This window comes from Drosophila serrata, unplaced genomic scaffold, assembly GCF_035046125.1.
Source record: "Drosophila serrata isolate PLE 108 unplaced genomic scaffold, ASM3504612v1 contig_382, whole genome shotgun sequence".
NCBI classification, from domain to species: Eukaryota; Metazoa; Arthropoda; class Insecta; order Diptera; family Drosophilidae; genus Drosophila; species Drosophila serrata.
Genome location: NW_028257280.1, coordinates 10,648,919 through 10,674,305, shown reverse-complemented (window position 1 = coordinate 10,674,305; position 25,387 = coordinate 10,648,919). Strand labels below are relative to the sequence as shown.

General features: G+C 42.4%; 1 protein-coding gene and 1 long non-coding RNA gene across 2 annotated transcripts in view; one reads left to right on the top strand and one right to left on the bottom strand.

Moving 5' to 3' along the window:
- The window catches only part of LOC147642633 (uncharacterized), a 174,206-nt gene that overhangs the window by 119,719 nt on the left and 29,100 nt on the right, over positions 1-25,387 (bottom strand). The gene's annotated exons all lie outside the window — the stretch shown is intronic.
- The window catches only part of LOC110176399 (uncharacterized), a 92,320-nt gene that overhangs the window by 66,652 nt on the left and 281 nt on the right, over positions 1-25,387 (top strand). Inside the window, 6 exon segments of the mRNA XM_020942734.2 lie at positions 12,869-12,944; positions 22,130-22,232; positions 22,308-22,500; positions 24,319-24,666; positions 24,831-24,999; positions 25,057-25,386. Of these exon segments, the coding sequence (XP_020798393.2) occupies positions 12,869-12,944; positions 22,130-22,232; positions 22,308-22,500; positions 24,319-24,666; positions 24,831-24,999; positions 25,057-25,386 (1,219 nt within the window).

Below are 25,387 nucleotides of genomic sequence, written 5' to 3'. Positions count from 1 at the left end.
GCTGCAAGGCAACTTTGAGGACCGGAAATGGATGGGGGGGGAGGCAAGCGCTCTGCTGACAATTGCCTGACACTGGGCAGCTGCTTTATTTGGCCGGCACACGTGGACAAACTACCGAACCCCCCACGGTTGCCGGTCAAGTCAGACAAACAGCACTCGGAATGGTAAGGGGGTGAGGGGGTGAGGGAATGTGGACTGGGCGCCCAAGGGGGCGTGGCAGGAGCGATGGCAAACATGAGAGCAGGCCAAGAGCAAGGGCCCGACTTTAGCCCGGCGGACGAACAATAACGCTTGAGTGATTATGCAATTGACAGCTAAATCAATCAATGATGTCAACTACATGCCGGCAATACACACACACACACAGGAGCTTGCAGCTAGAATACACACACAATCCCAAACAAACACACTCTCATATATACACACGTGTGGCATGTGGTAGCAAACTGGCGAAGCGTCCACGTTGTTTTTGACATTTTCAATTTTTTATGACAAAACTCCAAATTGGTACAAGTTGTTTTTTGCCAGCCTTTTAGTATTGATTGCCATAAAAAAGTTGATGCCGTTTCAACATAAAATTTGTTTGTTGTGCATTAAACTTTTCAATTTTTTAAATATGTTCTGCTTCCCGTTTTTTTATTGTACACTGGAGATAAAGGTTTATAGGTTAAGGATTAAATAAATGGGTGAAATAAGAATTTTAAAATATGTATTTGTTTAAATTTGTATGACAGGTCGAAGGGTTATTTGGATTGACTTTATAAATTGTATATAAATTTTGAATTTTATAAACCTATGTGAAAAGGTGTTAGCTCAATAATTAATATCTTTGTTGTATAAATAAATAACATATCCAAATAACTAGCCATTTTAGGGCTTCCTTTTCTGTGTTAACTCATCCACTTAAAAAGGGAAATCAAGCAGGACCAGTTAGTGAAAACCAACGACCAAAATGATGACAAATTTGAAAGGCAGCACGTGAACTACTGATATTCCTGTATCTGTATCCTGCCACAGACTCACATTTGTCAGTTATCGTTCTTTGGCGCTGATTGCCGGCAATCGACAGATGCCAACGCACGTTCGCATTCGCATTCGCATTCGAACATTGTTATTGGGACGTCGGGCAATACTGCCTTAGATGATAAATATTTCATTTTCGTGTCTCGGTCGCACCGCACTCTCTTCAGCACAATGTATCGATGACGTTTAATTTATAAATATGATGAAGCTGATGTTTGTCTAGCACGCTTTGGGAAGAGAAAAAAAAAAGAAATAGCTCCCCTGTCCACCGCACAAGAGGTCTTCAATCAGTCCCGAAATTGTGGGGGGAAAAGTTTATCCCCAAGTTTACATCTCGTAAGCGGAAGTGTTCTCCTTTGTGTGTGTTATTAGCTATGGAATATTTATGTCCGTGGAGTGGCTGCTGCTTCCTGTTTGTTGCCGTAACAGTGGGCCCCGTATTACATTTCTTGGGCGCACACACACAGAGACTTGCCGGGGACCCGCCCACTGTGCTTATCTGAGGCAGCACATCATCAATTATGGCCACCGGAAGTTACATTTTTGTCTACGTTGTATCCTTATTTTGTTCCCATTACAACGAAAGCAACATGAGTCGCCCACCTCATGATTTGGCAGGACCTCCCCAAACTCCGGGAGCCAGTGAATAATTAATGACAAGGACAATGGCAACTTCCGCTGCGACGGGATATGCAAAACACACTCGGGGGAACTCATAAACACAGAGAGCTCTGGAAGGCGGCAAGGACTCGGTGTGGCGGGGCTCGAATCGATTGCGTTCTCAATAACGCGTGAAAAGCTCAGCTTTCTCCAACGAGCACGGGCACGAGCATTATGCAAATCATGGCAAGAGACAGATTCTAAAAATCTGTTTACGAACGAGAACATCTGTTGGAAATCTAAAATATTTCTCAACAAAGTCCGCCTCTCGTACTCCTTTTGCAATGGAATTTGATTTTAGGTTTCGTTTTGCTTTTTCCCCTGGGATTGCGGATTGGTCTACGTCTGCGATTCATATATCGTGCTTCAATAAAAAAATTTTTCAATATTTCTAACTCAGCCACACTCAGGACGCACACACTAAGCCTGGTGGGGGAAAAGCGTAGCTCCATCATGGCCATTGTTGTTGCAGGATTAACCAGGCTCTTTTTGTGGTATTATTGTTGTTTGCTGCTGCAGCTGTGTTGTGTGTGCTTGGCAGAGTTCAGTGTTCGGGACTAAGAATCTGGGATCCACCAGGATGCGTGTATTTTCCAACATATGCTCGCAACTGCACTGAAATTCCTTTAAATTCGAAAATACCGTAGATTTATGCCCCATCGCAATTGTACGAAACTCCCAGTAGTCGCTAAGGAATGCTATTAGAAATGCCGCCGACTTTACTGACCAGCAAAGGTAATTGAACATTTGTAAAACAGCCTTTGACATTGAAAAGAAAGACCCAAATATATTTCAAAGACACAATCCTGAGATGAGTATTCTAAACTTTTAATGAATTTAAACAGCCCATTTTAGGCCCTAATTCAACTTTTCTAATATCGAAAGCTACAAATTCTCCTAAATTACAAAAATCCTTTTCCGAGTGTGATGCCAAAAGAAAATCCACATATTAGCCACGTGAAGATAATCAGCACCAAAGGGGCACTCTCACCATCAAGCTCGTAAAAACGAAACGAAAAACAAAGAGCTACAAAAAACCAACAACTGTGCGGCAAGGAAAATCTGCTGCAAGGCACACAGCTTAAGCGCCGATGGACTGGCCAAGACAGACACAGTCGGACAGCCGGGGAAAATGCAACTCTCGGGCCGGGTCAGTTGAGAGGGCTAAGAACGCTGCACTCGACTCCTCCGCTGGCCGTTGCAAAAGTCAAAAGCATAAAATCCGATAGCTTCCGCTAAGCTGGCTTATTCAAGCGTACGTACGGCTAATAAAACATTTCCAAGGATTTCGCTAGGATTTCACGGCCCAGGTCAGCTTGGAGATCTCGAGTTTTATTTACGGACTTTTGGCCAACCAGCCACATGCGAGGTGCCAAGGGAGGCGCCATGAGGGGCAGGTCGCAGGTGGCACTGAAAGGTCACACTTGTTAACTTGTTGGCGCTCTAAATTATTTCTTAATTGGCTGGACGTTGGATGGGTGGCTGGGAGTATTCGTAATGAACCCATCGCGACTGGTGTTGAATTGAAGATTAAAGTATATCTATATCGGTGTCTAAGGTGACTGCTTTTGTGTGTGTTTCCCTCGATGACCGAGTCCCGACTTCTCTAAAAACTTATCTCAAGGAAGTGAATCGCACAAAAGGCACAGAATGGCAACCAACAAATTCAAAGCCAGGCCGATGCTTATCCTTAATGATGCTGTAAAATGTTCTTTTGCTTTTTTGTACCCAGTAGTTTTTTGTACTTTGGGGTATGATAAAAAGTACGTATACTTAATATTCTCAACTTAACAATTGATTTAATAAGGAGAAGGTGCAATGAAAGTCTGTGAATCTTTTATGATTTTGTTCAAGTCTTTTGTTATGTAGTTACCCCTACAAGAGGTACATCCTCTTCGATTTTAAAAGCACTTTTCCATGTCTTTATTCTTATCCCAGTTGTAGCTTTATCTCACCCACTGCTGGGTAAAACAGTTTACTTGGCAAAAGTTTCCCTCAGCCGCTTTTTAGCATTCTCAGCCCCGAAGCAATCAAAGTTTCGCTCGGCTCAAGTAAATGTCTGGGGCATTTGTCTTGGCTTCGAACTCACTTTTAATTGCTGGCAGCACTCGGCTATCAATATAACTATGGCCAGCGATGTGACATGCAAACGAATTTCGGATGAAATTATGCTTACCAAAAAATGGATAACGAGCCAACTTGTTACAAGTTTTTAATAGAGCGAAACAAAGAACTTTTCGGCAGGCAGACTACAGACTTCAGCCTGTAGACTGCAGACAGTAAACTCCAGACTCCAGTTTCCAGACTCTAGAAGTAGGCAGCAAAGTGCCGCATAAGCTGCTGAAAAGATGATGAATTTCCAACCGACTCCCAGAAGTTGGCCACAGCAAAAGGCCGGTCGAGTTTTTCCCTTTTCATATATATATATATATATTTTTTTTTTTGGGTGGTGAAAGCCACTTGGATTTCTGGTCTTTTTTTACGCGTTGCCGGTGTAATAAACAAACTTTTGAGCAAAGTTTAGTTCACTACTTTCGCATCTTATTTTTTTTTCGCCCCACTCGGATGCTGAGTGGTGCATGTACGACAAGTTTAACACCAGAGGAGATGCCAAACACGGCACGCTTAGTTAGCCATGTAGATGACGGAGATGATGTGGCCAGTGTCCGGGGGTCGCTGGTCGCATCCAGTCCATTGACACGCCGGGGTCGCTCATCTTTGGCATCATTAAGCGCCATTTTGCGGACAGGAGTTACCGCTTTTGGGTGGGTGACTTACAGCAGGTGCAGACCCATGGAGTTGGCCAAGTGTAGTCGGGCAGAAAGTGAGTCTGAACGGGGGACAGAGATGTAAAGGAGATATTTCAGCTTTTATGACTTCCAGACTTTCACTCAGAGCCAAGTGAAACGGGAGTTTAAAATGGATCCTCCTCTTTCTTTAAAGCTCTGAAAACACTTTCAATATTTTATAAACTCCATTTAATTTGAATCAAAGATATCAACCTAATTTCAATGTGACCTACTCTCTAGAAATATATGTATATATTTTGTTGCTAAAGTTTAAGTATTGCCAGAGGAGCTTGGCATTTGCCTTGCTTCGCTTAAAAACTAATTAATCTAAATGGATTTTTGTTGTTGCATTTTGCACTCGTGCATATAAAGCAACGCATACACATACACACACACATGCTGGCACACTCGCACACCCCGTAGACACACACATGATAAAGTCGAGTTAACTGTAAGCGGAGCACTCAATGAAAGCGAAAAACGCCAATGAAAAAGGAGGCAGGGGCAGTGGAAAAACGATGGCGGGGAAAACCGAAGCGAACCGCAAGCAATTTGCATGTTTGAAACCGCCATTCCACCCAGCCACCATCACCATCACCATCACCACCTCCCCACGCCCATTCACTGGCCATCAACCACTATTGGGGCCAAACACGAAAGGGGCCGACCGTGTGTGGCATCATGCAGAAATCGGGGACAGCGTTAAAGTAGCCTTATCGCCCCGGCATCAGCTTCAGTTGCAGCGGCAAAAGCAACACCAACAGCTGCAGCAATGCACTGCAAGGAAATATGTGTGTCCTGAAAAGAATGCATTTCACTTAACAATATGTCCTTTGAAGGAACAAAACGAAGAAGTTTTTAAAAGGAAGTATAGTAAGACTCCCTTTTGGAATTCAATGTTTATTTATTTTTTCCTTGATTTAAATAAATATTAATTAATTAAATATTCAAGAATTTCTCTTAGTGTAATACCAACTTCAATGTGGACAGTTTGAAGCAGTTTTATTGACGTGTGTCCGGGCGTGGTCACGAGAGCGGGGTAGGATCCATAGATTCAAGGAGATATATCCAATGGGGGGATGGGCAAAAAAGGGGGTTTGGTGCAGAAGGGGATTTATCCAAAGGCAGGGGGAGGCGGGATGGTGTTTCAAAAAGGGGTTCTCCAGAGGTGGGGCCATCGCTGTTGCGTTATAAATAACGCCTGCTTCATTGGTCGGTCGGTGGAAAATGCACTTGAACGTTTAGCCTGCGGCTGGCATCGGTTAATGGAATTTATCCATTTTCAGAGCCTTAAAGTTTACGAAAAGGATTTTCAGCAATTGCTTTTGTCCACTCTCGCCGGGCAATAATTCATGTCAAATCAATGCCCGTAAGGAAGAGACTAAAGCTATATCTTATATAATTTATTGGAACACACAAAACACACACACATATGGATGGAAAAGTTGGTGGACTTGTGTGTATGTGAACAACGGCGCCAATTTAATTTGAATTTGCCATTTTCTGTTATATTTTTTCTGCTTTCCTGGTTCTGGCGTCGTTTTGGCAATATGTGACAGGACTGAACATTTAAGGATTTTAGCTGATGAGAAACCAGCAAAGCGGACGCAAATTGAATAAAAAACAATTGCCAACTGTCCGCCGAGCCCTGAAATGTAGGCAACGTTTTTTTTTTTTGCAAATGGATAATCAGTTTTTCTTTCGTGGGATTATTTTTATGATTGTTTTATGTCATCAACGATTTTGCTGATTATGCTGAACGTAGATTGTTGTTAAATTATTTACTTTTTATTTATTATATATATAACCCTCTGATATATCACAATCTCTTTAAGTGCCAGTTTATCTGCTGTAAAATCTGTGGATGCGATCAGGAATGTTGCTTTTATGAAACAGTTGCCTTGTTTTTGTAGCTGACCCAACCACCATATTGTTTATCCTTCCTTTACAAAGACCCTGCCATTGTGCGGTGCAGCTGTTGGTATTTCTGCGTGGTTTTTGATGATACTCTTTCGGTTTCGGTGCGAGTAAGAGTATTTCATGCTTTCTTTTTTTTTTTTGTTCGCCGGCACATCGTTTATTATGCCAAGCGAGAAATGCAATATTTTCTCCTGCGCCGCTACGTGGCCGACAAAAATATTTACAATTTGGCAGTGGCTGTGGCAGAAGCGGGAGCAGGAGCGGGAGCAGAAGCGGTGGCAGTGTCCCTTCACCAGAGCACTGTGGAGCCACCACAGCGGCAGCTGCTATAGAAACGGAAGCCATAAAAGGAAGCGCACTCCATAAAAAAGGAGGCCACACACCATTCGGCTAAGCTCAAAAGCGGCAACTTCAATCTTTGAATGTTTTATTTACTGCAAAATCGATATGGCTTTTTCCCTCCTTTCCGCTCCCCCCCCCCACCCCACTTGTTTCTACGTGCTCGAAAGGGGTGGCAAAGAGAAGGAAAAAAATCCGTCCGAAGGGATGGCTGGGGTTAAGGGGCCAAGGGGTGAGCGGGCTTAACACACAAGTGCCAAGCGTAACGAGTTGCATGCAAATTTCTCCTTTTTGTTTCTCGTTTTCTGCTCTGAAATATCACCTCCGCCGCTCCCTGCTCTCTCTCTCTCTCTCTCTCTAAAGGGAAATTTCAATAGCAAAGCGGGGAAAAGCGATGGAGGGATGGGAGATAGCGATTTGGGGGGAAACGTTCAGTGTCCATGGCAAATCACACACCACATAATTTTCCCGCTGCACCGGAGACACACACACTCGCACACCAACAGACAGCAGACAGCAGACGCGTAATGGCTGTCCTGGAATTAGTGAGACTGTCGCTGCTGCGTCGCCGCTGTCAGGATCCCCAGGCGCATTACGTATGCATGACGTTGGCAGGAGCCAAAGGAGGACGAGATGCTGGGCCGCATCTATAGCTGGAATAGCGGCGCCGACTGGTGAATGGTGTAAATGCCTGGACAGAAGCTGAAGCGGGTCCCGAAAATAGAGAAGGAAAAACTAGGCAACACAAGTCAAGCAGCCGCAAAACCCAGCAATAGATGTACCTCTCTACACTGGACAAAACCATATTCCCATAAACAAAACTAAAATACAAAGTAATAAATAAGTAAATATAAAATTAGATGGGTCTCAGTCTCAGTCTTCAAGTTTCCTCAAGAATTTATACATCATTTCCACATTTTCTTCAAGTGCCGGATAGGAAAATGGCACAGAGACCAGATGGAGTGAGGGTCAGGTCTCAATGCTGATTGCGATCGCTGTCGGTTTTTGGCCATTTTGCCACGACTCCGCCATGGTTGGTGGTACGGTCCCATGTTGATAATTCGAAATTTGTATTCCAATCTTCAAATTGTCTCCAAAATGGAATTGATTTTATGCAGATGAGCATGAAATTGTCTCAATGCGAGCTTTGCATGTTGGTGTAAATAAATGTAACGACGATGGCGGGGACACGGACACGGACACGGACACGGACAAGGACGAGGACGTGATGAGTCCGGTTTCGGATTTTCTTCTTTTTTTTTTTGTCCTCGGCCATTTTGGCCCATTTTGCAGAGTGCATGCAGCATCAAAGATGCGGCATTTACGAATTTGTAATTCACAGCAATTCAGCAACGGTCTGTCGTTTCGATTCGGCAACCGCAAACATATTTCCTCGAACGAAATTTATTACTTAATTCCGTTGGACGTTGGGACAGTGGCAGATGCCACTGGCCGGAAAATCAAATCAAATAAAAGCAATGGAAGGAAGACAGGCAGACAGCAGCAGCCGCAGTGAAAAGCTCATAAAATGCTCCAAGAAATCCACTTTAAATATTTGGCTAACCAGAAAGCCAGAATTTGAGAGGCTCTCCTCCCTTCTCCCGAAACTCAAACAATGCGCTCGCTTGCATTTCATTTGAATTTACAACTGTATTTGGTATTTGAACGGGCCGCGGGAGGACGTAAGACCGTGCCACGCCCCCTTTTACTCGTCCAACAAGGAAATGGAAATCATCATCAACCATCAGAGCAGCATCAGCCATCAGCCATCAGCCATCAGGGTTATCGGCATGGAGCAAGCCAATAAAATGCAAGCACGAGACAAACACAAATCGAATAAAAAATGCTTGGCGAAAATTCGTAGCGGAAATTCAAACTGGAAACTGAGGAAGAAACGGAATAACTGTGCGCAGTCAATAGCCCCGATGTGTAAACATGGCCAACAAAAATATTTCAATATTTCAAACACGCAACTCAATGACGATGATGGTGAATGCTGGATGAGAGAGCTCCTTCTTCTCGCTTACCAAACTTGGCCGAAAGGAAATTGAAGGACAACCGCAATTCATTGATTTAGTGCCAGGGATTTTGGCTTGGCTTCAGCTTGTACACATATATAATATATATATATATATCTATATGTTCTCCATTCTGTATTCTCCCTCGTGGCGTATACGCGATGTTATCGCTTTTCATTTGTTTGCACTGCTGAGTAATTTGTGTTTGCCATTGCCGTTGATGTGTTTAGCATGTCCTACTCACAGTACCTTCAAGGCCCCCGATCCTCAACTTGGATTTGTAAATTATATGTCTGCCGAGTGCGGCGATGGGGTGCAGATAACGCTCTTAAAGTGGCCAGGAAATTGCAAAATTGCTGGTTAAGTTGCGTACAAGAGTTACGCCCTGATAAATATGTTACCAGTCGATTTTCTTGGCAGGTCTAAATGATAGTCTATGTCTATATTTGAGTTTGCCGATAGCCATAATTTAGGCTGCAACTCAATAAGCCATTGTGCAATGATCCAATTATATTTGCTTACTTGAAGTTAACCTTAATTTACATATTAAATTCAGAGATATTGTATCTGAAAAGCGTGCTTGAAATCGAGTGCTATATCTCTCGTTGCTATCAATGACTTGACTTGCATATTTTCCCCATTTCACTTTTTGGGGGCCCGTAAAAATCCCATGCATAAGTTTAGCTCAGCCCAGCCAGCCAACTTCGAAGCGTCTATAAATCATCTATGCAATTTTAATTCAAATACAAAAGAATTTCCAACACTTGGCCTGGGTCTATGGGAACGGGAGCTCTAGCTGCATTGTTGGCATAAACCAATTGCAGAGGCCAAAATAGCGACGACTCCACAACTAATGCGCTCAGCGCGCACCGCAAACATTCCTCTGTCTCGCTCTCTCTCCCTCTCTCTCTCACTCACAGCCGGAAAATCCGAAAGGAAAAAAAAGGAAAAACAGATCGGGCCAAAAGCTAGTCGTGTCCCGGGCCAAAGGCTTTGGGAATAAAGCCAAACTATATGCAATGTCTGTAGTATAAATAACCGCATTTGTATGCGTGCATGTGAGAGTGAGCGTGTATGCGAAATATTTTGTTTAACGTTTATAGTTTTATGCACTTAAGATAGCAAAATATTTTCCTTCTCCACTGCTCGTTAAATTTATATTCGAGTATCAGGCACAGAGCTTAAGCCAAAGCAAAACTTTTGGCAATATTTGTAAAAAATATATGTATATTGATTGGCCAGGGCCAAGGGAGTGGGCGGGGAAGGCGATACAGGGTAAAAAGGAGACCAGTCTATAGCTGTCTCTTGACTTATGAGCACACATGTACACACAGATCCTGCTTATGCACATGCACTTATGTATATTCCTACCCCAAAAGAGTTTTTCAAAATTTCTTCCTTCTGACTTTTGGCTGCACTTTTATGGGGTATTTATTTATACTGAAAACAGAGGCTATGAATGAAAAAAGAATTAAATAAAAGAAGGAATTAAGACTGAATATATTTAACTTTAACAAACTTTACTAAAATTTTTTAAGGAAACCAAAGTCTTAGCCAAAGATAAAAGAAACTGTATGTGTAATGTATACAATATCCCATTAAATATAAAGCTCGTAACTTTGTTAAATAGATTAAAGATTAAAGTAATTCAAACTAGTTATATCTTTTAAAATATTTTAAAAACCATTTTATTCCAACCAAGAGTATTCCAAATGATGTTCCGAGTTCTAAAACTTTGGTTCTGCATGTATTTTGCATCTCCTGGGTGAGGCACACTTTCCTCACCAACGACGTCGCTCAATTCTTTGGACAAACATTGGGCACATCTGCCACGCCTCCAGTCCCCCTTACTCCCCTCTTCTGAAATTTTCCGAGCTTTTCGTGCATGATAACAACTGTGTGGCAACGCAAGTTCGAGGACCATCGATGCTCCTCCACGGATATCTTTCGGCTGGAGGCAAAGGTTGTTTGTTTTCTGTTAAATGTTCAAATATATTATTGCAGCTCGAAGAAGAAGGAGATGTTCGAGAGAGCGCACTTGCAGACATTTTCGAATTCGTATTTACATGCAAGCAGGAAATTGTACACCCCCAAACACTCGCACACACACTCTTTGCCTTGTTGTTGTGTCTGCATGTTAAAATATTCAAACAAAAACGTTATGAAAATATGAACTGTGATGTTTATCGATTGTGAAATATGATATACTCCGGGGACGAGGCGACTGGTGTCGGAAGTGCACATATATACATATACACACAGGCACACTGGTTTGGCCTTTAATTTGTTAGCACAATCCCATCGGCAGGCAGCGCTGCTGACAGACATCCACAGTGCGTGTGTGTGTATGTGTGTGTATATCTGCACAGTGAAAAATAAGGCAGATGATGCAGTCAATAGGGAATTAAGGAAATCCCTATAGTCCTTATTTCTTACATAAAGAAACGTGATTTAGTTATTAAGTAAGCTAAAGAAACAAGGGCGTTTTCTACTCTATAAATAAAGGAAAAGTATATCTTTGCATCTAAATGGAACATACAAAGAAGGTAAATAAACGACACACTTATTTTCTCTCCGTGTGGAGCAGAGTTTACTCTCCTGTTTGTGTTGCATTCCGTGATTTTGTGTTTGTTTGCGTGCCTGGCCAAAAACGAGAGCCGGATCTCAGACCTTTCGGCCTGGCCAATCCAAACGTGAGCCGACCCCAGCGGAGTCAGTCAGTCACTGGCCCTTCGGCACCCGAGCATTTGGTTGCCGAATTCCTCCGGTAGCTAATAAATATTAAACTTTAATTAAATATGTTTTTTACTCGATATTTATGTGGGCATCGACTGCAACTCACTGGCGGCAATTGCAGTGCAATTTCGCTTCTGGCCAGCCCAGCCATAAATTTGCAACCTTGAAGCGCCACCAAAGCCAACGAGCCAAAGGCCATTAAAATACGTTTCTTTTTTTTTCGTCGGCCACTTAACATGATGGTGGTGATGGAGGATGGGGGGCAGGGGGGGCAAAAGGGCCAGAAGGGGAGTGGGAACCATGGGCTAAACTAAAACTCATATTAAAAATTGACTTTTATCGTGATTTACAATCAAGTTGGCCTTTTTTAAATGCCGTGGTCGACATGCGGGTTTTGCCTTTCTGGCTTCTATTGCACTCTGGGAAAAAAATTAAATAAAAAATGGGAAAGCTGGAGAATTAGCAGATAAAGCGAAATCGATGGCTTAAATATGTACTTTTATGGAAATTTAAATATTTCAAAAATCTGCATTATTATTGTTTGCTTTTATATTTGCCAGAAAATTCAATTGAATTTTATGTCATTTTCATATAAGAATATAAAGATGTCTTCTTTAAATTTAATATATTATATGTTTTAACCCTTGTTTTAACATTTTTTCCAGTGCTCGGGGTTTAGTTTAGGTTGCCGCCACACCAGCTCTGGCAGCTTGTTGTTGCTGCTGCGGTTGCCCCACTCTCTCACACACTCTCACACATGGGCGTAGAAAGAAAAGGGGGGCTCTGCATGGAGGGGGCTAAATATTTCTTCGTGGCTTAGCTTAGACGGGCCAACACATTTAAGCCGAATGCTGACGCCCGATTCTCGAGCAGCGTCCACGACATGGCACGACACGTGGTTTGGTGGCAACGGTCTCGGGCTTGGGAATGGGTATGGGAATGGGATTGGGATTGAGATTGGAAATGGGAATGGGAATGGAGGCCGTGGCAAATCCCCTTAGCCACGCCTTCGGTGCCGCCCACTGGCACATCCTTGAAGGCGACGTTGGCCTGCACACTATATCTGCACTTCCATTACGAAATCCCTTTCTTTGGTTTGGCTTTTCCTGCGCAACGCTTCATATTTCCTCACACGTAATTCCATTGGATTTCCAATGTCGACGACAACGAGACTTTTGCCTCTTGACTTTTACTTTAACCAAAGCTGGCTTTTTAATTCGCCAAAGGGTGCTGTGTTGGGTCAGCAGAAAGTCTATAAACATTAGGGAGAGATAGCTCTTAATGGGGTAAATAAATTATTTTAAGATGTATTTTAATTGTTTTGTTCCCCTCTTGAAAACGAGACTAAATTGTTTTTACTTTCTCTCTATATATTTTTTACAGAGACTGCAGAGTTGTGCGTGATCCGCAGACGTTGAAATCAAAGGGCTATGGCTTTGTCAGCTTTGTCAAGAAATCGGTAAGCTATGCCAACATCAAAGACGGGGCCTTTCGGCATCAATTAGAAATGTTTCAATCAAGCTCGCATTAGTCGCCACAAAAGTTTAATTTTCTAAGTAAACATACGCACACACACACACAACACACAAGGCAGCTGCTGCTCATATCTTTTGGGTTTCGGTTACAGGAGTTTGCCAAACTGAAATCTTAATTAAAACAAGTAGAAACTTTAGCTGGATTCTCCGCTTGACAACCGAGCAACTTAACATATCAAAAGACACCTGTGGCTTACCCTACCTTTCCCATCCACCTTTACATCCCTCTACACTCCCTGGCCACATTTCCACATTTTCCCCATACTTTCCCTAAGATACACATAAGCCAGAGACAAGCCAAGCGAAGCGCACACACATTTTTAAGATTTAATGCATTCCTCCCTTTTCCTTATTTTCGGTTAACTGCCAAGGGGCGAGTATTTGATTTTATTTTCTTCCTCATGGACACACTCGTATTTCAAAAGCAGGCTGCTCACGAATCTGTAATGTTTTTTTATGGCCGCAGATGCAGGCAGTCTCACGGGCTCCCCAGGGCAAAAGAAAAATCCCAAGAAACCACCCTTGGATCTGCTTGGGGCACTGTAAACATTTACACATCATATTCAATATGTTTAAACCGCAACTGATAAGGGTCCAAAATAACTGCTGGCAAGGCAGTGTGTATGTGTGTGTGTGTGTGTGTGTGTGTGTAGTGTGTGTGCTAGTGTGTGTTGTGATTGAATTTCATGTGCCTAATAGGTAGAAAATTCGACAAAGAGCCACAGAAACCGACAGGCTGAGGAGACTATAACTAAGTTTATGCGAGGTTGGTCCTTGGTAAATAATTTCATGAAGAGCTTGGTTGCTTAAAGTTGCAATATATGAATATTTAAATGAAGCTTTTAAAGATCGTAGAAAAATATCACTTTCACAATAGTAAAATAGAATATTACATTGTTAAGTTTTGGAGACAATATAAAATAATAGTTTCCCTGTGATCCTGCATTATCTTCAACTTGTTCAAGCCAGAAATTCCTATTATATCATAAATTTAAACACAATTATTTCCTTAAATTATTATTCGTTTTTTTTTTCCTTTTAACAAAATCCTTCCCTATTAGATAAACCTCCTCTAACCCATGAATTCCGATGCATAAACAAGGCCATATAGCTTCAAAGACGTCAGAATCGAGCCAAGCGAATGGCATGTCAGTCAGTCGAGCAGAAAAAATGCGCAAGCTTAGGGCTTATAGCCACAAATCACACCCAGACTCCAAGATATAGATACATATATATACACGCTGGATGAAGCCAAAAGCCAAGAGCCAAGCCAAAATCAGGGCAGCAGTCAGTTTGCTCCAGAGAAGGCGTAAAAGCCAAAGGTGCTGCTGCTAGTCAATTAGGCGACAAATGTTCAAAATTATTAATTAAATTTTAATGCTAATGCCATGAAATGTGTGCGAGGCACATGCCCAATGCTGGATGATTTTGCTTGACATTGAGGAGATGAGCGCGGATTTGCGTGGGAATGTGTCGTGTGCAAATACAACATAATCTGTGACACTTGGCTCCTGCCACGCCTCCCCCCTGAAGACCCCGCTGACTGTCACTCTACATCTACATCTACACCTATATGTATCAATAAATATATGTTATATCGATGTATGTATGTACATGCATTAAAGCCAAAGTTAAACTTTCGGCTGGAGGAAGCTGTTTGGCAACTGACTTGTTTTAGTTGGAATTATGGCCAACGTGGCGTATACTTAATGCCTCTACCCAGCTAACTAGTTAACTTTTTGCACTGCAAGTGGGGAATGACATGGAATGAGTTGCCAATTTTCGAACTTTCTCGATTAGTTTCGATGCAAAAGCAAAGGCACACACAGCACACTGGGTAGAAGAGAAGAAAGAAGTGCAAATAGCAAACTCAAATATTTCAAATTAAGTTTCTCGACATGCGTTTTGTACACAGTCACAGTCACACTCGCCGCCCTAAGCCGCCCGCTGCCACGCCCCTTGTCCTTGGGCGTCGGCGTCGCTTGCAGCTGATTTAATGCAAATTTTATTTATGCGAAAAGTTTTATTAAATTTTTGTGCAAAGTTGATATTTTCTGTGGTTTTGCGGAAATTGAAAAGTTATTTTTCGTTTCGAGTGTGGTGTGTTAGTGCCAGTGCCAGTGCATGTGAATGTGCAACTGCCAGCCGGAAAAGGAAGAAACAGTTTTCTTTCATTCAGCACTTCCGTTTGCCGGCGCCTGAAATTTTCCCAATCGCTAGAGCACTCCGTTTTTGCATAGAGCCAATGCCAAAGCCGTAATGCCAAAGCATCTCCAAAAATATTTAACGCAAATTGTTTGGCAACATGTTTTAAATAAACACCATAAGGGCATGGCTCCTCCTCCTCTAGATATTCATTTTTTTGTTGTTGTCTGCCTGTGCGACGCATACAAATTGCCATAATTTAATAACCATCAAGGCAAGCTGAGCACTTGCATGTGGGAGGAGGCGGCGAAGACGATGCCTGTCTGCGTGTCATTAGCATCATAAATCACAACAACAACAGGAACAACACCAGCAGCAAGTACGAAAAAATTTACGCAAACATTAAACGCAATAAACATGTCGATGCCGGGCTGAAGAAGAGCTGTGTGCTTAACAATAACAGTGAAATATTTCTTAAGTTTATTATTAATATATATATATATATATTTATCTATTAACAAAATATAAAAAATGATTAAAAATATGTGCTAAACCAAATTAACACTTCTTTAAAGTTTAAACTAATAAAGTCACAGACAAGTATAAAAGAACGATACCTAATTATCAGTTTAAAGAAATTTGTATAACCTAGAATTAAAAATCCTAAAATTTTCATAATTTTGCACTATGTTTTAATGCACATTGTCACATTTTTTCTTAGTGTACAATCACTTCCGTATCTCCTTGAGCTCCGACCGAAATGCTAATGTCTGCCTCTGTCGACGGCTTCTGTTATTGTCACACACAACCGAGGCATATTAACATATTATTGCACACTCACATGGCAAAAAAAAAAAAAAGAACAGAAAATGACAAAAAAACAAGATCAGGAAAGGCAATGAAAAACCCCCGCATGCTGCATCTTGAGTGGCTTTTCTTTTTCGACACAAAACTGATTTGCAAGCATTATGGGAGGGGGAAGGACACAAAAGGCTGGCTCAGGGGCCTGGGCTGCATTTAATCGCATTACTCCTTTCGCTCACGACACAGATTTTTCGTAGCATAATGCACTTAAATTTATTTAAAAGTTGCCACACGAGCGGGTGGTCGAGAACACGCCAACGAATTGACAATGTGTGCAACGAACAAGATATAATGTCGACTTCCCGGTTACGCCCCCTTCATTCTTTTCATCATCTTCTTGTGCAGTTCATTGTTGCATTATTATCATTTGTTCTTATTGTTGTGTCGCCGCTGTTGCTGCGACTGCTGCCTCTGTGTCGAATGCCTGTGGTTAACCCACCCATCACCCACCACCCACTCAGAAACCACCCACCACCCACTCAGACACCCAACCACCGAGTTGGTGATGTTTCTCTTATGATTTCGCTGCGTGTTGCTGCTCTTCCCCACTGTCAGCCTTGTCATGTGCATGTGCACTTAAATTAAAAAGCATTCCGCATACATTGGCCTTAATTCTTCGCTGTGTTGCATTTTGACAGTCCCAAAAATATGGCTTCAAGATTGATTCAACCATGCTTCATGGTGGAGAAAACTAATTAGGAAAGCCTAAGAATAGAAAACTTATTATGTTTCTAGAAATATATTCCCTTTCACAGATGTATTTTAATTTAAGGTTCTTAAATAATGTCATCCGCTCGCTCTCACTTTATTTTTATATTAAACACAAAGAATAACGAACTCACATGAATAATAAACCTAATCAATTGATTTTAAAAGATTCCTTTCATAAATTCCAATATCCCTTATTTATTCTCTTTAAAAGATATCTCTCTTTAAAGTTCTGTCCCCTCCTTGTCCTGAACTGGTTTTCAATTTATTTAATTTCAAGCCTGGCAATAAATTTGCTGAAGCGTACAAAACTCGGTTATAAATATAAATGGCCTGGACATTCATTTTATGCTTTCCATAATAATTCAGGAACTAGTGATTTGAGGGCGATGTAGGGACACCATGGACGACTACAAACTGCCTACACACGCGTAAGCTCGTAGTAGCCCGGAGGCAGTGACTATAAAAAAAAGTAGTAGTAGTATTCGAGATGAGGGGAGTGATGTCCAGAATGGGAAACAACGACCGAAACTGGCATACATAAATAAATCCCATGGAATTATGCCTTGACAAAAATGCGTTCTAGCGTGAAATACTGATTTTTTGGTCAACAACTTGCCCTTCCCCCTCTGAACGTTTTGTTGATGTGTGTGTGGTCAAAAATCGAAAAGCGTTTTGGGCCGGCCTAAGCGAAATGAAAACAGTTTTTACCGTTGACTGGGCCAGACAGATTCAAAGATGACTGAGGGATTCTGGCCGCCTTATCTCTGCACCATTCGATGGCCAACATCGTCATCATCATCATCACCATCCATAATCATCATCGAACAGAGTCGACAAATGGTAGAGAGCATTTCCATTGAGCAAACGATTTGCCACTTGAGTTATTTTATAAATATCAAAAAATCATCATCAGCAGGACTCCCGGTTCCCGGTTCCTGGTTTCCATCTCCAACTTTGAGTTGAGAATGAATGACTTGGGGGTTGAGTTTTATCTGGAAAGCTTTAATATTCAACTTGGGGTCTGGTTGGTTTCCTTCACGCTTATCTAAATAGCCACGTTAATGAATCTGACCGAAGAACAAAGCTAAACCGGCTTACGAGCTGCCCAGGGAAAACCTTTTAGCCCGAAAAGAAAGGGGCCTGGCCAGCACTAAATACTCGTCGTCTGCTACCTTTTTATAAGACAAAACGGTCGCCAAAAGAAAAGCGAAAGCCAGAACCTTCTTATTTTCCCCTGCCTGAATGCGATGTGTATAGTATGCGAGGGTGTCTATGTGTATGCCAGGATTATCCCCTTTTTGTATTTGAGTTCGAGCTTGCCTTTTTATTTTTTTGCACCTTCTTTTCGCTACAGTTTTTCGTTTTCCTTTTTCCGTCTTGCCCTTTTCCGCCTTGGCACAAGCCATTTCCTTATTGTTTTAATAATCATTTAAAATGTCTTGCTCTCGGCTTAAGGAGCTGGAGATGGGGATGGGGCTGTGTCTATATGTGGCACACGAAACGTCAGCCGCAACCAGCAGCAACCATTTTGCGGCCAGTGGAAATGGGGATAAGATAAAGGGGTCGATCCCGGCGAGATCCACATGAAAAGTATGACAAAACCCTTTTAAACCACTTAAAAATTTCTTCAACTTACTTTTGCCTTTCTTCATTCGCTTAATGAAGGTATTTCGCCTTTTTGGTTTTGTTTCCCTGTTGGTACCCTGTTAACCCGTTTTCCCTGGCCAAAAGTTTGTGCCCCTTCCACTTCCACACCCACACTAAAATCTTCAAAAACTCCTCACTCCCCTCATTTCCGTTTTTTGGCCATGGTCCATGGCAGCATTAAAGGATTCTGAGCCTTATCAAGTAATCAATATTTACAAAGGCCTGCTGGCCTGACTTTGCGTAACTTTCGCTGCAAATTGAATCCGTACGCCGTACGGAAAATGTTCTTAAATTTCTGTGTCGCGCCAAGAAAACTTTTCCAGAGCAGCCATGTCCATGAAAATTAATTAACTTATCCCGAAAGCGGAAGTTGTCATTTAGGAAATTTTCAGCGCGAAATGTTCGACGCGTGTCGCAGTACCAGTGCTGTGTCTAAACTTTTAATCAAAGGCGAATTCGTTTGCGAACTGAAAGACTGAAGCCTAGACTAGTTAGTCGGTGGTTGTCGCAGCGACAGACCGGAAAATGATTCAAGTTTTCCTCCTATTAGCTGCAAATTTGCCATTCACCATTAATTAATTTCGCCCAACCGAACAATAACAACAAGCAAAGTCGACCACACACAACAGAAAGTGTGTCGTTCCAACTGCCAATGATGCGATCCAAGGCTCAGGGCAAAAACCATTGTCCTCTGTCTCCGGCTTGACCCAATGCCGTAGAGATGCAATTAGCCCAGGACGACGACAACAACAGTTATGGTTTCGATTCGGTAAGGATTTGGGTTTATGCCCAGTGCCTCGACTTTGCCTACTTCGACTTCAGGATTCATAAATAGTTTGGCAAGTCGTAGTGGGTGCTATATTGCGGTCGTTTCCGAGCCTCCACTTGAGCAAGATGAATTGGCAAATTGCTGGAGAGACTCTTGAGCCTCCCGAAATTGTGTTATAATCAACTCATTAGGGGCACCCCAACATTTCGGAAATTGAATGGATTAACTTCGGAGTAGAAATTTGGGGCCATTTTCACCTTTTCAAATGATGGCATTGACATGAATCTAATTAGGATTAAGGGAATGAATATTTAAATACACTTGATCTCTTGATTTTCTATGATAGTTACTAGTTGTTGATAATTAAATTACTTATTTATTCAGATTAAAATAGTTATCCATCATATTAAACTTTATTAATCCTACATCCTTAATAGTTTTATATATTTCCTCTTCGTTTGATATTATTTTGAAAGCTTTCTTTTGCCATTTTATAAGCTTTTTACCTCCTGTTTTCTGAGCAATTTACCGCCAAAATGATTGATAAAGTTTGTTGGCTTCAAAGACATGTCAAAGCTGGGAAACAGCGCTTGACCAAAAATGTCCGTTGCACTTGGGAAAAGTTTTTCCGAGCGTGTGTCCGTGTGTAGTCTGTAGTATGGAGTTGGCCATTGCATTAGTCCTGGTCAAAGTTGTATCCTCCCCTACGATGTCCTCAGACAATCAGGACAAAGGCAATCATTTTGTTAAGACAATTTCCATTGACACATAAGATTGCAATTGGAATTGCCAAAGAAATAATACAAAAAAGTAAAGGAAAGGAAGTGCACTTGAAGTGACTGTCCCGTCTTTCCTGCTGATAAGTCCTGAATGATGTTTCCCGCAGCGAAAAGCTAACAACAGGACCAACTCCGATGGCGATGCCTTAAAGCCCAAGTAGAGTAAATGGTGAAATATTTAAATAACATTTCATGCCCGGCGGGAAATCAGGGGATGAAAGATTCCAAAAGGGGGGATTGGTGGCATTGTTTGCTGGACTTGTTCTTGTTGTGGTTCAACGTGAGTTTATATATAACACAATATATATACATGAGTGTGTGTGCCGCAATCAACGATGCGTATCGCTTAAAAAATGTAAAATTTATAGTTTATGCAAATATGAAAAATGCAACTGGCAATGCATAAAAATGCGCACGCACGCAAACTGAGCGACGTTGCCCGGGAAATAAACGCATACTTACACACAGGCCAGGCAAACACACACTCATATACCCTGATGCACACTCCACACACACACACACACACCGCACACATGCAGACATTAAATTACGGCCAAAGTTGGGCGACAGTTGCGTGGTTTATCGCTGACGGGGCAGGCACTCAATTGTTGACTTTTGCCTCAAGTGGTTAAATTAAAGGCCCAAAGAAAACCAATACACGGCAATTTATGTTCAAGGAATTCGCGGCATTTATATAAATGACATTTTCTTTACGAGAAAACCCATTCGATGATGGCAAAAATGCGAATTATGCAAATATAGCACTTATCGCATTCGTAGAAATTTAAGAGAAGTGGAAATTATGTGTTTCTACCAGAAAATCAATTAAAATATGTAAATATATATACAAAAAATTGTTAGAAAAACTATAAATACTTTCTGTGGAAATTTCAATTTACAATTTTACCTTTATTCATTATTGGATAACGATTTAAATATTTAAGAAAAAGATGAAGGACCTCTTGAAATTCTCAGCAATTAGAGACATTCTTCATTAGGACCCACTCTTAAAAACTTTTTCAAGTTCTCCCCTTAAAAGTTCAAGTCCAGCTTGGGTTAAAAAAAACTCCTTTTTCAGCCGGAGCACGTCAATGACGTTTTCCGAGCATTGCACGTCCCAGTCCCGCCACAAAGACTGAGAAAATTAATGGGGGAAAAAAAAGAAAAGGTTTTCCTCGGGTGCTGCTGCCTAGTTACAGTTTCAGTTACATTGGCTGCCAACCGCAGTTGGATAAGGATTTAGGTTTCGGCTTCAGATTCGGATTCGGATTCGGATACGAGCTTCCTGGGCCGCCATTTAAAGAACGTGCAATGAGCAGCTGCAACGTCTGAAGCGCCGCAAATGCCATTATTGCGTTGCATTGCTTTCGGTCTTCGGTCTTTCGGTTTGCCGCAAGTAAATTGCTATGAAACGCCCACCAAAGCAAGCACACACAGACATACAACACACACACTAACACAACATATACAACACTCACACACATACCCGACACACACACATTGAAGGCTGGACTGCATGCAAGACCTTCTGGCAGTTGCAATCATTTCGGCATGAATCACGTTTGATACGCACGAATTACCTTTTATGCGAAATTGAAATTATAATTTGTGCACGGCCTTGTAAATGCAACGTCGAGGACCTTCCTTCCATCACTTTCCATGCCCCTCTCGTCCTCTCTTTCATCCTCATGTACACACACACAGTCAAGGAAATCAAAGAGCGGCTAGAACGTCGCCGGCTTACCACAAGGAGCAACTTTTAAGCCAACACAATTGTTTTTTCTTTTCGTTATTTAATTTTTTTCTGTTGCTTCAGCTGCACTTTAAAAAAGTGTAGTATTTAATGTCTTTATTATATTATTATATATATATGTATATATGAAGTATATGTACTTGGGTAGACAACTATGTCCTTTAACCATTTTGCTGATTTGATTTTTGTTTGAATCTTCTTTAGTAATACCATAATATTTCTCTGAGTGCCCTTCTGTTGTATTAATGCCTTTTCCTTAACACTTTCCAAGCTGTTTGTTTATAAATTTTGGGTTGCCTTGGCAGCAACAACAGAAGCTGTCTTTTGGGCCGGACGACTTAGCTGCCCGGCTGTAAGCGGCTTAAGCGGCTAGACAAACCCGCGTAAATGACGCTGGGCTTTTAGCTAATTGCTCTCTCCATTTAATTTGGCTTTTTGCAGGAGGCTGAAACCGCCATTACCGCCATGAACGGCCAATGGTTGGGCTCCCGCTCGATACGCACAAATTGGGCCACCCGAAAGCCGCCGGCAACCAAGGCAGACAGTGAGTATCCTTAAACCCCAGTCTCTGAGAACGACGTCATTGTCACCGCCATTTCACTCTCTCCCCTCATTGCAGTGAATGCCAAGCCGCTGACCTTTGACGAGGTGTACAACCAGAGCAGCCCCACCAATTGCACTGTCTACTGTGGCGGCATCAACGGAGCCCTGTCCGGCTTCCTTAACGAGGAAATACTGCAGAAGACCTTTTCGCCCTATGGCACAATACAGGAGATACGGGTCTTCAAGGACAAAGGATATGCATTTGTGCGGTAAGTGGAGAGTGATAAGAAAAACGTTAGGGATAACGTTGTTTACTTGGGGAAGTAGAAACAAAAGCAGGCATATAGAATACGGTTAAGCTTATTTTTTAATTAATTTGTTAAGTAAATAACATTGGCCCGATATACATTTAATGTAAACTTTTCCCCAACTGCATTTTGTTAAATAACTTAAAAAACGATCTAGCAATCGATCACATAATAGAGCAATCAAAGACTAGTAGTTCCACCTCTGCTTCATTTTTCGTTGAATGCCCTCAAAGGTATGCTACATTAACCCTTTGTTGCCCGCCATTTTGATTTGACGTCTCTCTGTGTGCGTGAACTGCGGTCTGCGGTGTCGCTTCATTCCCATTGTCGTTGTCGTTGTCGCTGAGTGCACACACACACACACACACACACACCGCCACATCAGAGTGTCATTGTGTGCGTTAGCCCCCCCCCCCTATCCAAGCCACCCGCCGTTAATAAATCAACAACACTTTTACACTCAACAACAACAACAAAAGCAACAATAAGAACAACAACAGGCAGCAAAAACGAGAGGCAAATTTGAAGTTACAAACAGAACAATGAACCGCAATAACAGCGACAACAACGATGGCAGGGCAGGACAAAAAAGGGAGTACAACAAAAAAATAGTCCCACATTGCATCGAGTGAGCAACAAAAAAAAAAAAAAAAACAACGGAGAGAGAAGAGAAGACCAAGGACCAAGGAGTCGGTGGTGCCGTAGGAGCATTGGTTGCGGCGCCGGTGGTGCAATGGTGTTGGTGGTGGAGATCGCAGCTGCCGTCACGAATGCTGATAGGGTTTTAATGGCAGCCGTTGGCCCACAACGAACCGAGCTCACCCCACCGCAACCAAACGGCGGGATATGGATACGATTTATGCACTTGAAAAAAATTATTAAAAAATTAAAGTACATAAATAATATATACAACTTAAGATGATGATAAATAAGAACTATAACTCAAGATTCATTTAAACCTATTTGGTACAGGATATCTCCAAATAACTTGGTGGTTTGGCTATGAAGGCAATAGATACGGATTATATTTAAAGTTACTAAGGAAAGCAGAACAACCTATTCTTTATTTAAAATTAATGAAAGAATTTTTATAGTGGAGTTACATATTTTTAATCAGTTCTCATAGACCTTGGTATCTAATTTACTATCATTATTCTTTATATTTTAGTCAAGTGTAAAAAAGAGGTGTGATGAGGGTGAAGAGGGCGGGTAACCAACGCTTTGCAGTTGCCGGCCATGTCCATGGGCGCCTTTTGTGCACTGCTCCAAAACTCATTTGTGTGTTGCAAACGTGATGCAAAAAAGCGAGGAGAGAAGGACGCGGGCACGAAAAAGTGGGGGATAGAAGCTCCATGAGGGGCAGGAGATGAAGAGGAGCAGGAGCGAAGCGGAGGCATTGTTTGGCATTTTGTAACATAATGAGCTCGGGGACTACAAGTGCAGCAGCAGCTGTGGCAGAGTTGCTGCATCATTATAGCCAATCCGGCAACAACGAAACAATTCCACAGACGCTTGTACCACTTTTGCGCTTTGTTGCCGCAGCGGGTTAAGCGGAAATTAAACCAGGCCAATCTGCTAAATGTATAAAAAAATGCAACAGAAACTTAAGCAAAAGAGATAATACCTTAGCAGAAATAAATTAGCTTATTTAATAGTTGTATAAGCAGTTATATTAAAAATAAATATTCCAAAGTCTGATTTAAAAACTTATGAATAAGATACAAACATAGAATAGAAATCTCAACTGATGACCATGTTCTTCCCTTTATCCTTCCACAGATTCTCCACCAAGGAGGCGGCCACCCATGCCATAGTGGCCGTAAACAATACTGAGATCAACCAGCAACCGGTGAAGTGTGCGTGGGGCAAGGAGAGTGGCGACCCCAACCACATGTCGGCCATTGCCGGTCAGGCTCTGGCCCAGGGATTCCCCTTTGGCTCAGCGGCTGCTGCGGCGGCAGCAGCGGCTGCCTACGGACAGCAGGTGGCCGGATACTGGTACCCGCCGGCACCGACATATCCGGCGGCGGCTCCCGCCAGTGCATTGCAGCCGGGTCAGTTCCTGCAAGGGATGCAGGGTTTCACCTACAGTCAATTCGCCGGTTACCAGCAGGCTGGCTATATGGGGTAAGTTGAGTCATCAATCAAATAAAATTTATATTTTAAAATTTATAAAAAATGTTATATACCTTTTATTTACAATCTGACCTAAACTGAGGGATTTTTTTAAATTTAAAGAAGCTCAAATCACAGCTTAATATAAGTCTATGATTTTTATTTAATTATTACAGAATGGGCGTCCAGCTACCCGGAACCTGGCAGAGTGTGCCGCCACAACCGCAGCTGGCCAGTGCAGCGGCTGCCACCGCACCGCAGATCACACAGAGCGTGGGCAGCGCCCTGCCCCCCGCGGCCGGAGTGGTGGCCTATCCGATGCAGCAATTCCAGGTCAGTCCGCAGGTGAGTTGGCTTGGCTATGAGGATTTCGCTAGTGCCTAACGCTTGTGAATCGCTTAGCTGGCGGAGGATGAGTGGCTGGCGCCCAGTTTGCTCGTGTAGCTGCCATGAGGGATGGCCATGTATCCCACACAGCAGCACCAGCAGCATCAGCAACATCAGCAGCAGCAGCAGCAACAGCAGCAGCAGCAGCCGCAGCAACATGAGCAGCAGACGTCCGGAGAGTATGTAAAGGAGCCGCCGTACCAGCAGCAGCACCATCCCCTGCAGCAGCCCCACAGTCACTCCCATCACCACCCCCATCATCACCACCAGCAGCAGCAGCACTACATCCCCCAGCTGTATTATCCATCGCATTGGGTGCAGCAGCAGCAGCAGCAACACAACTTCC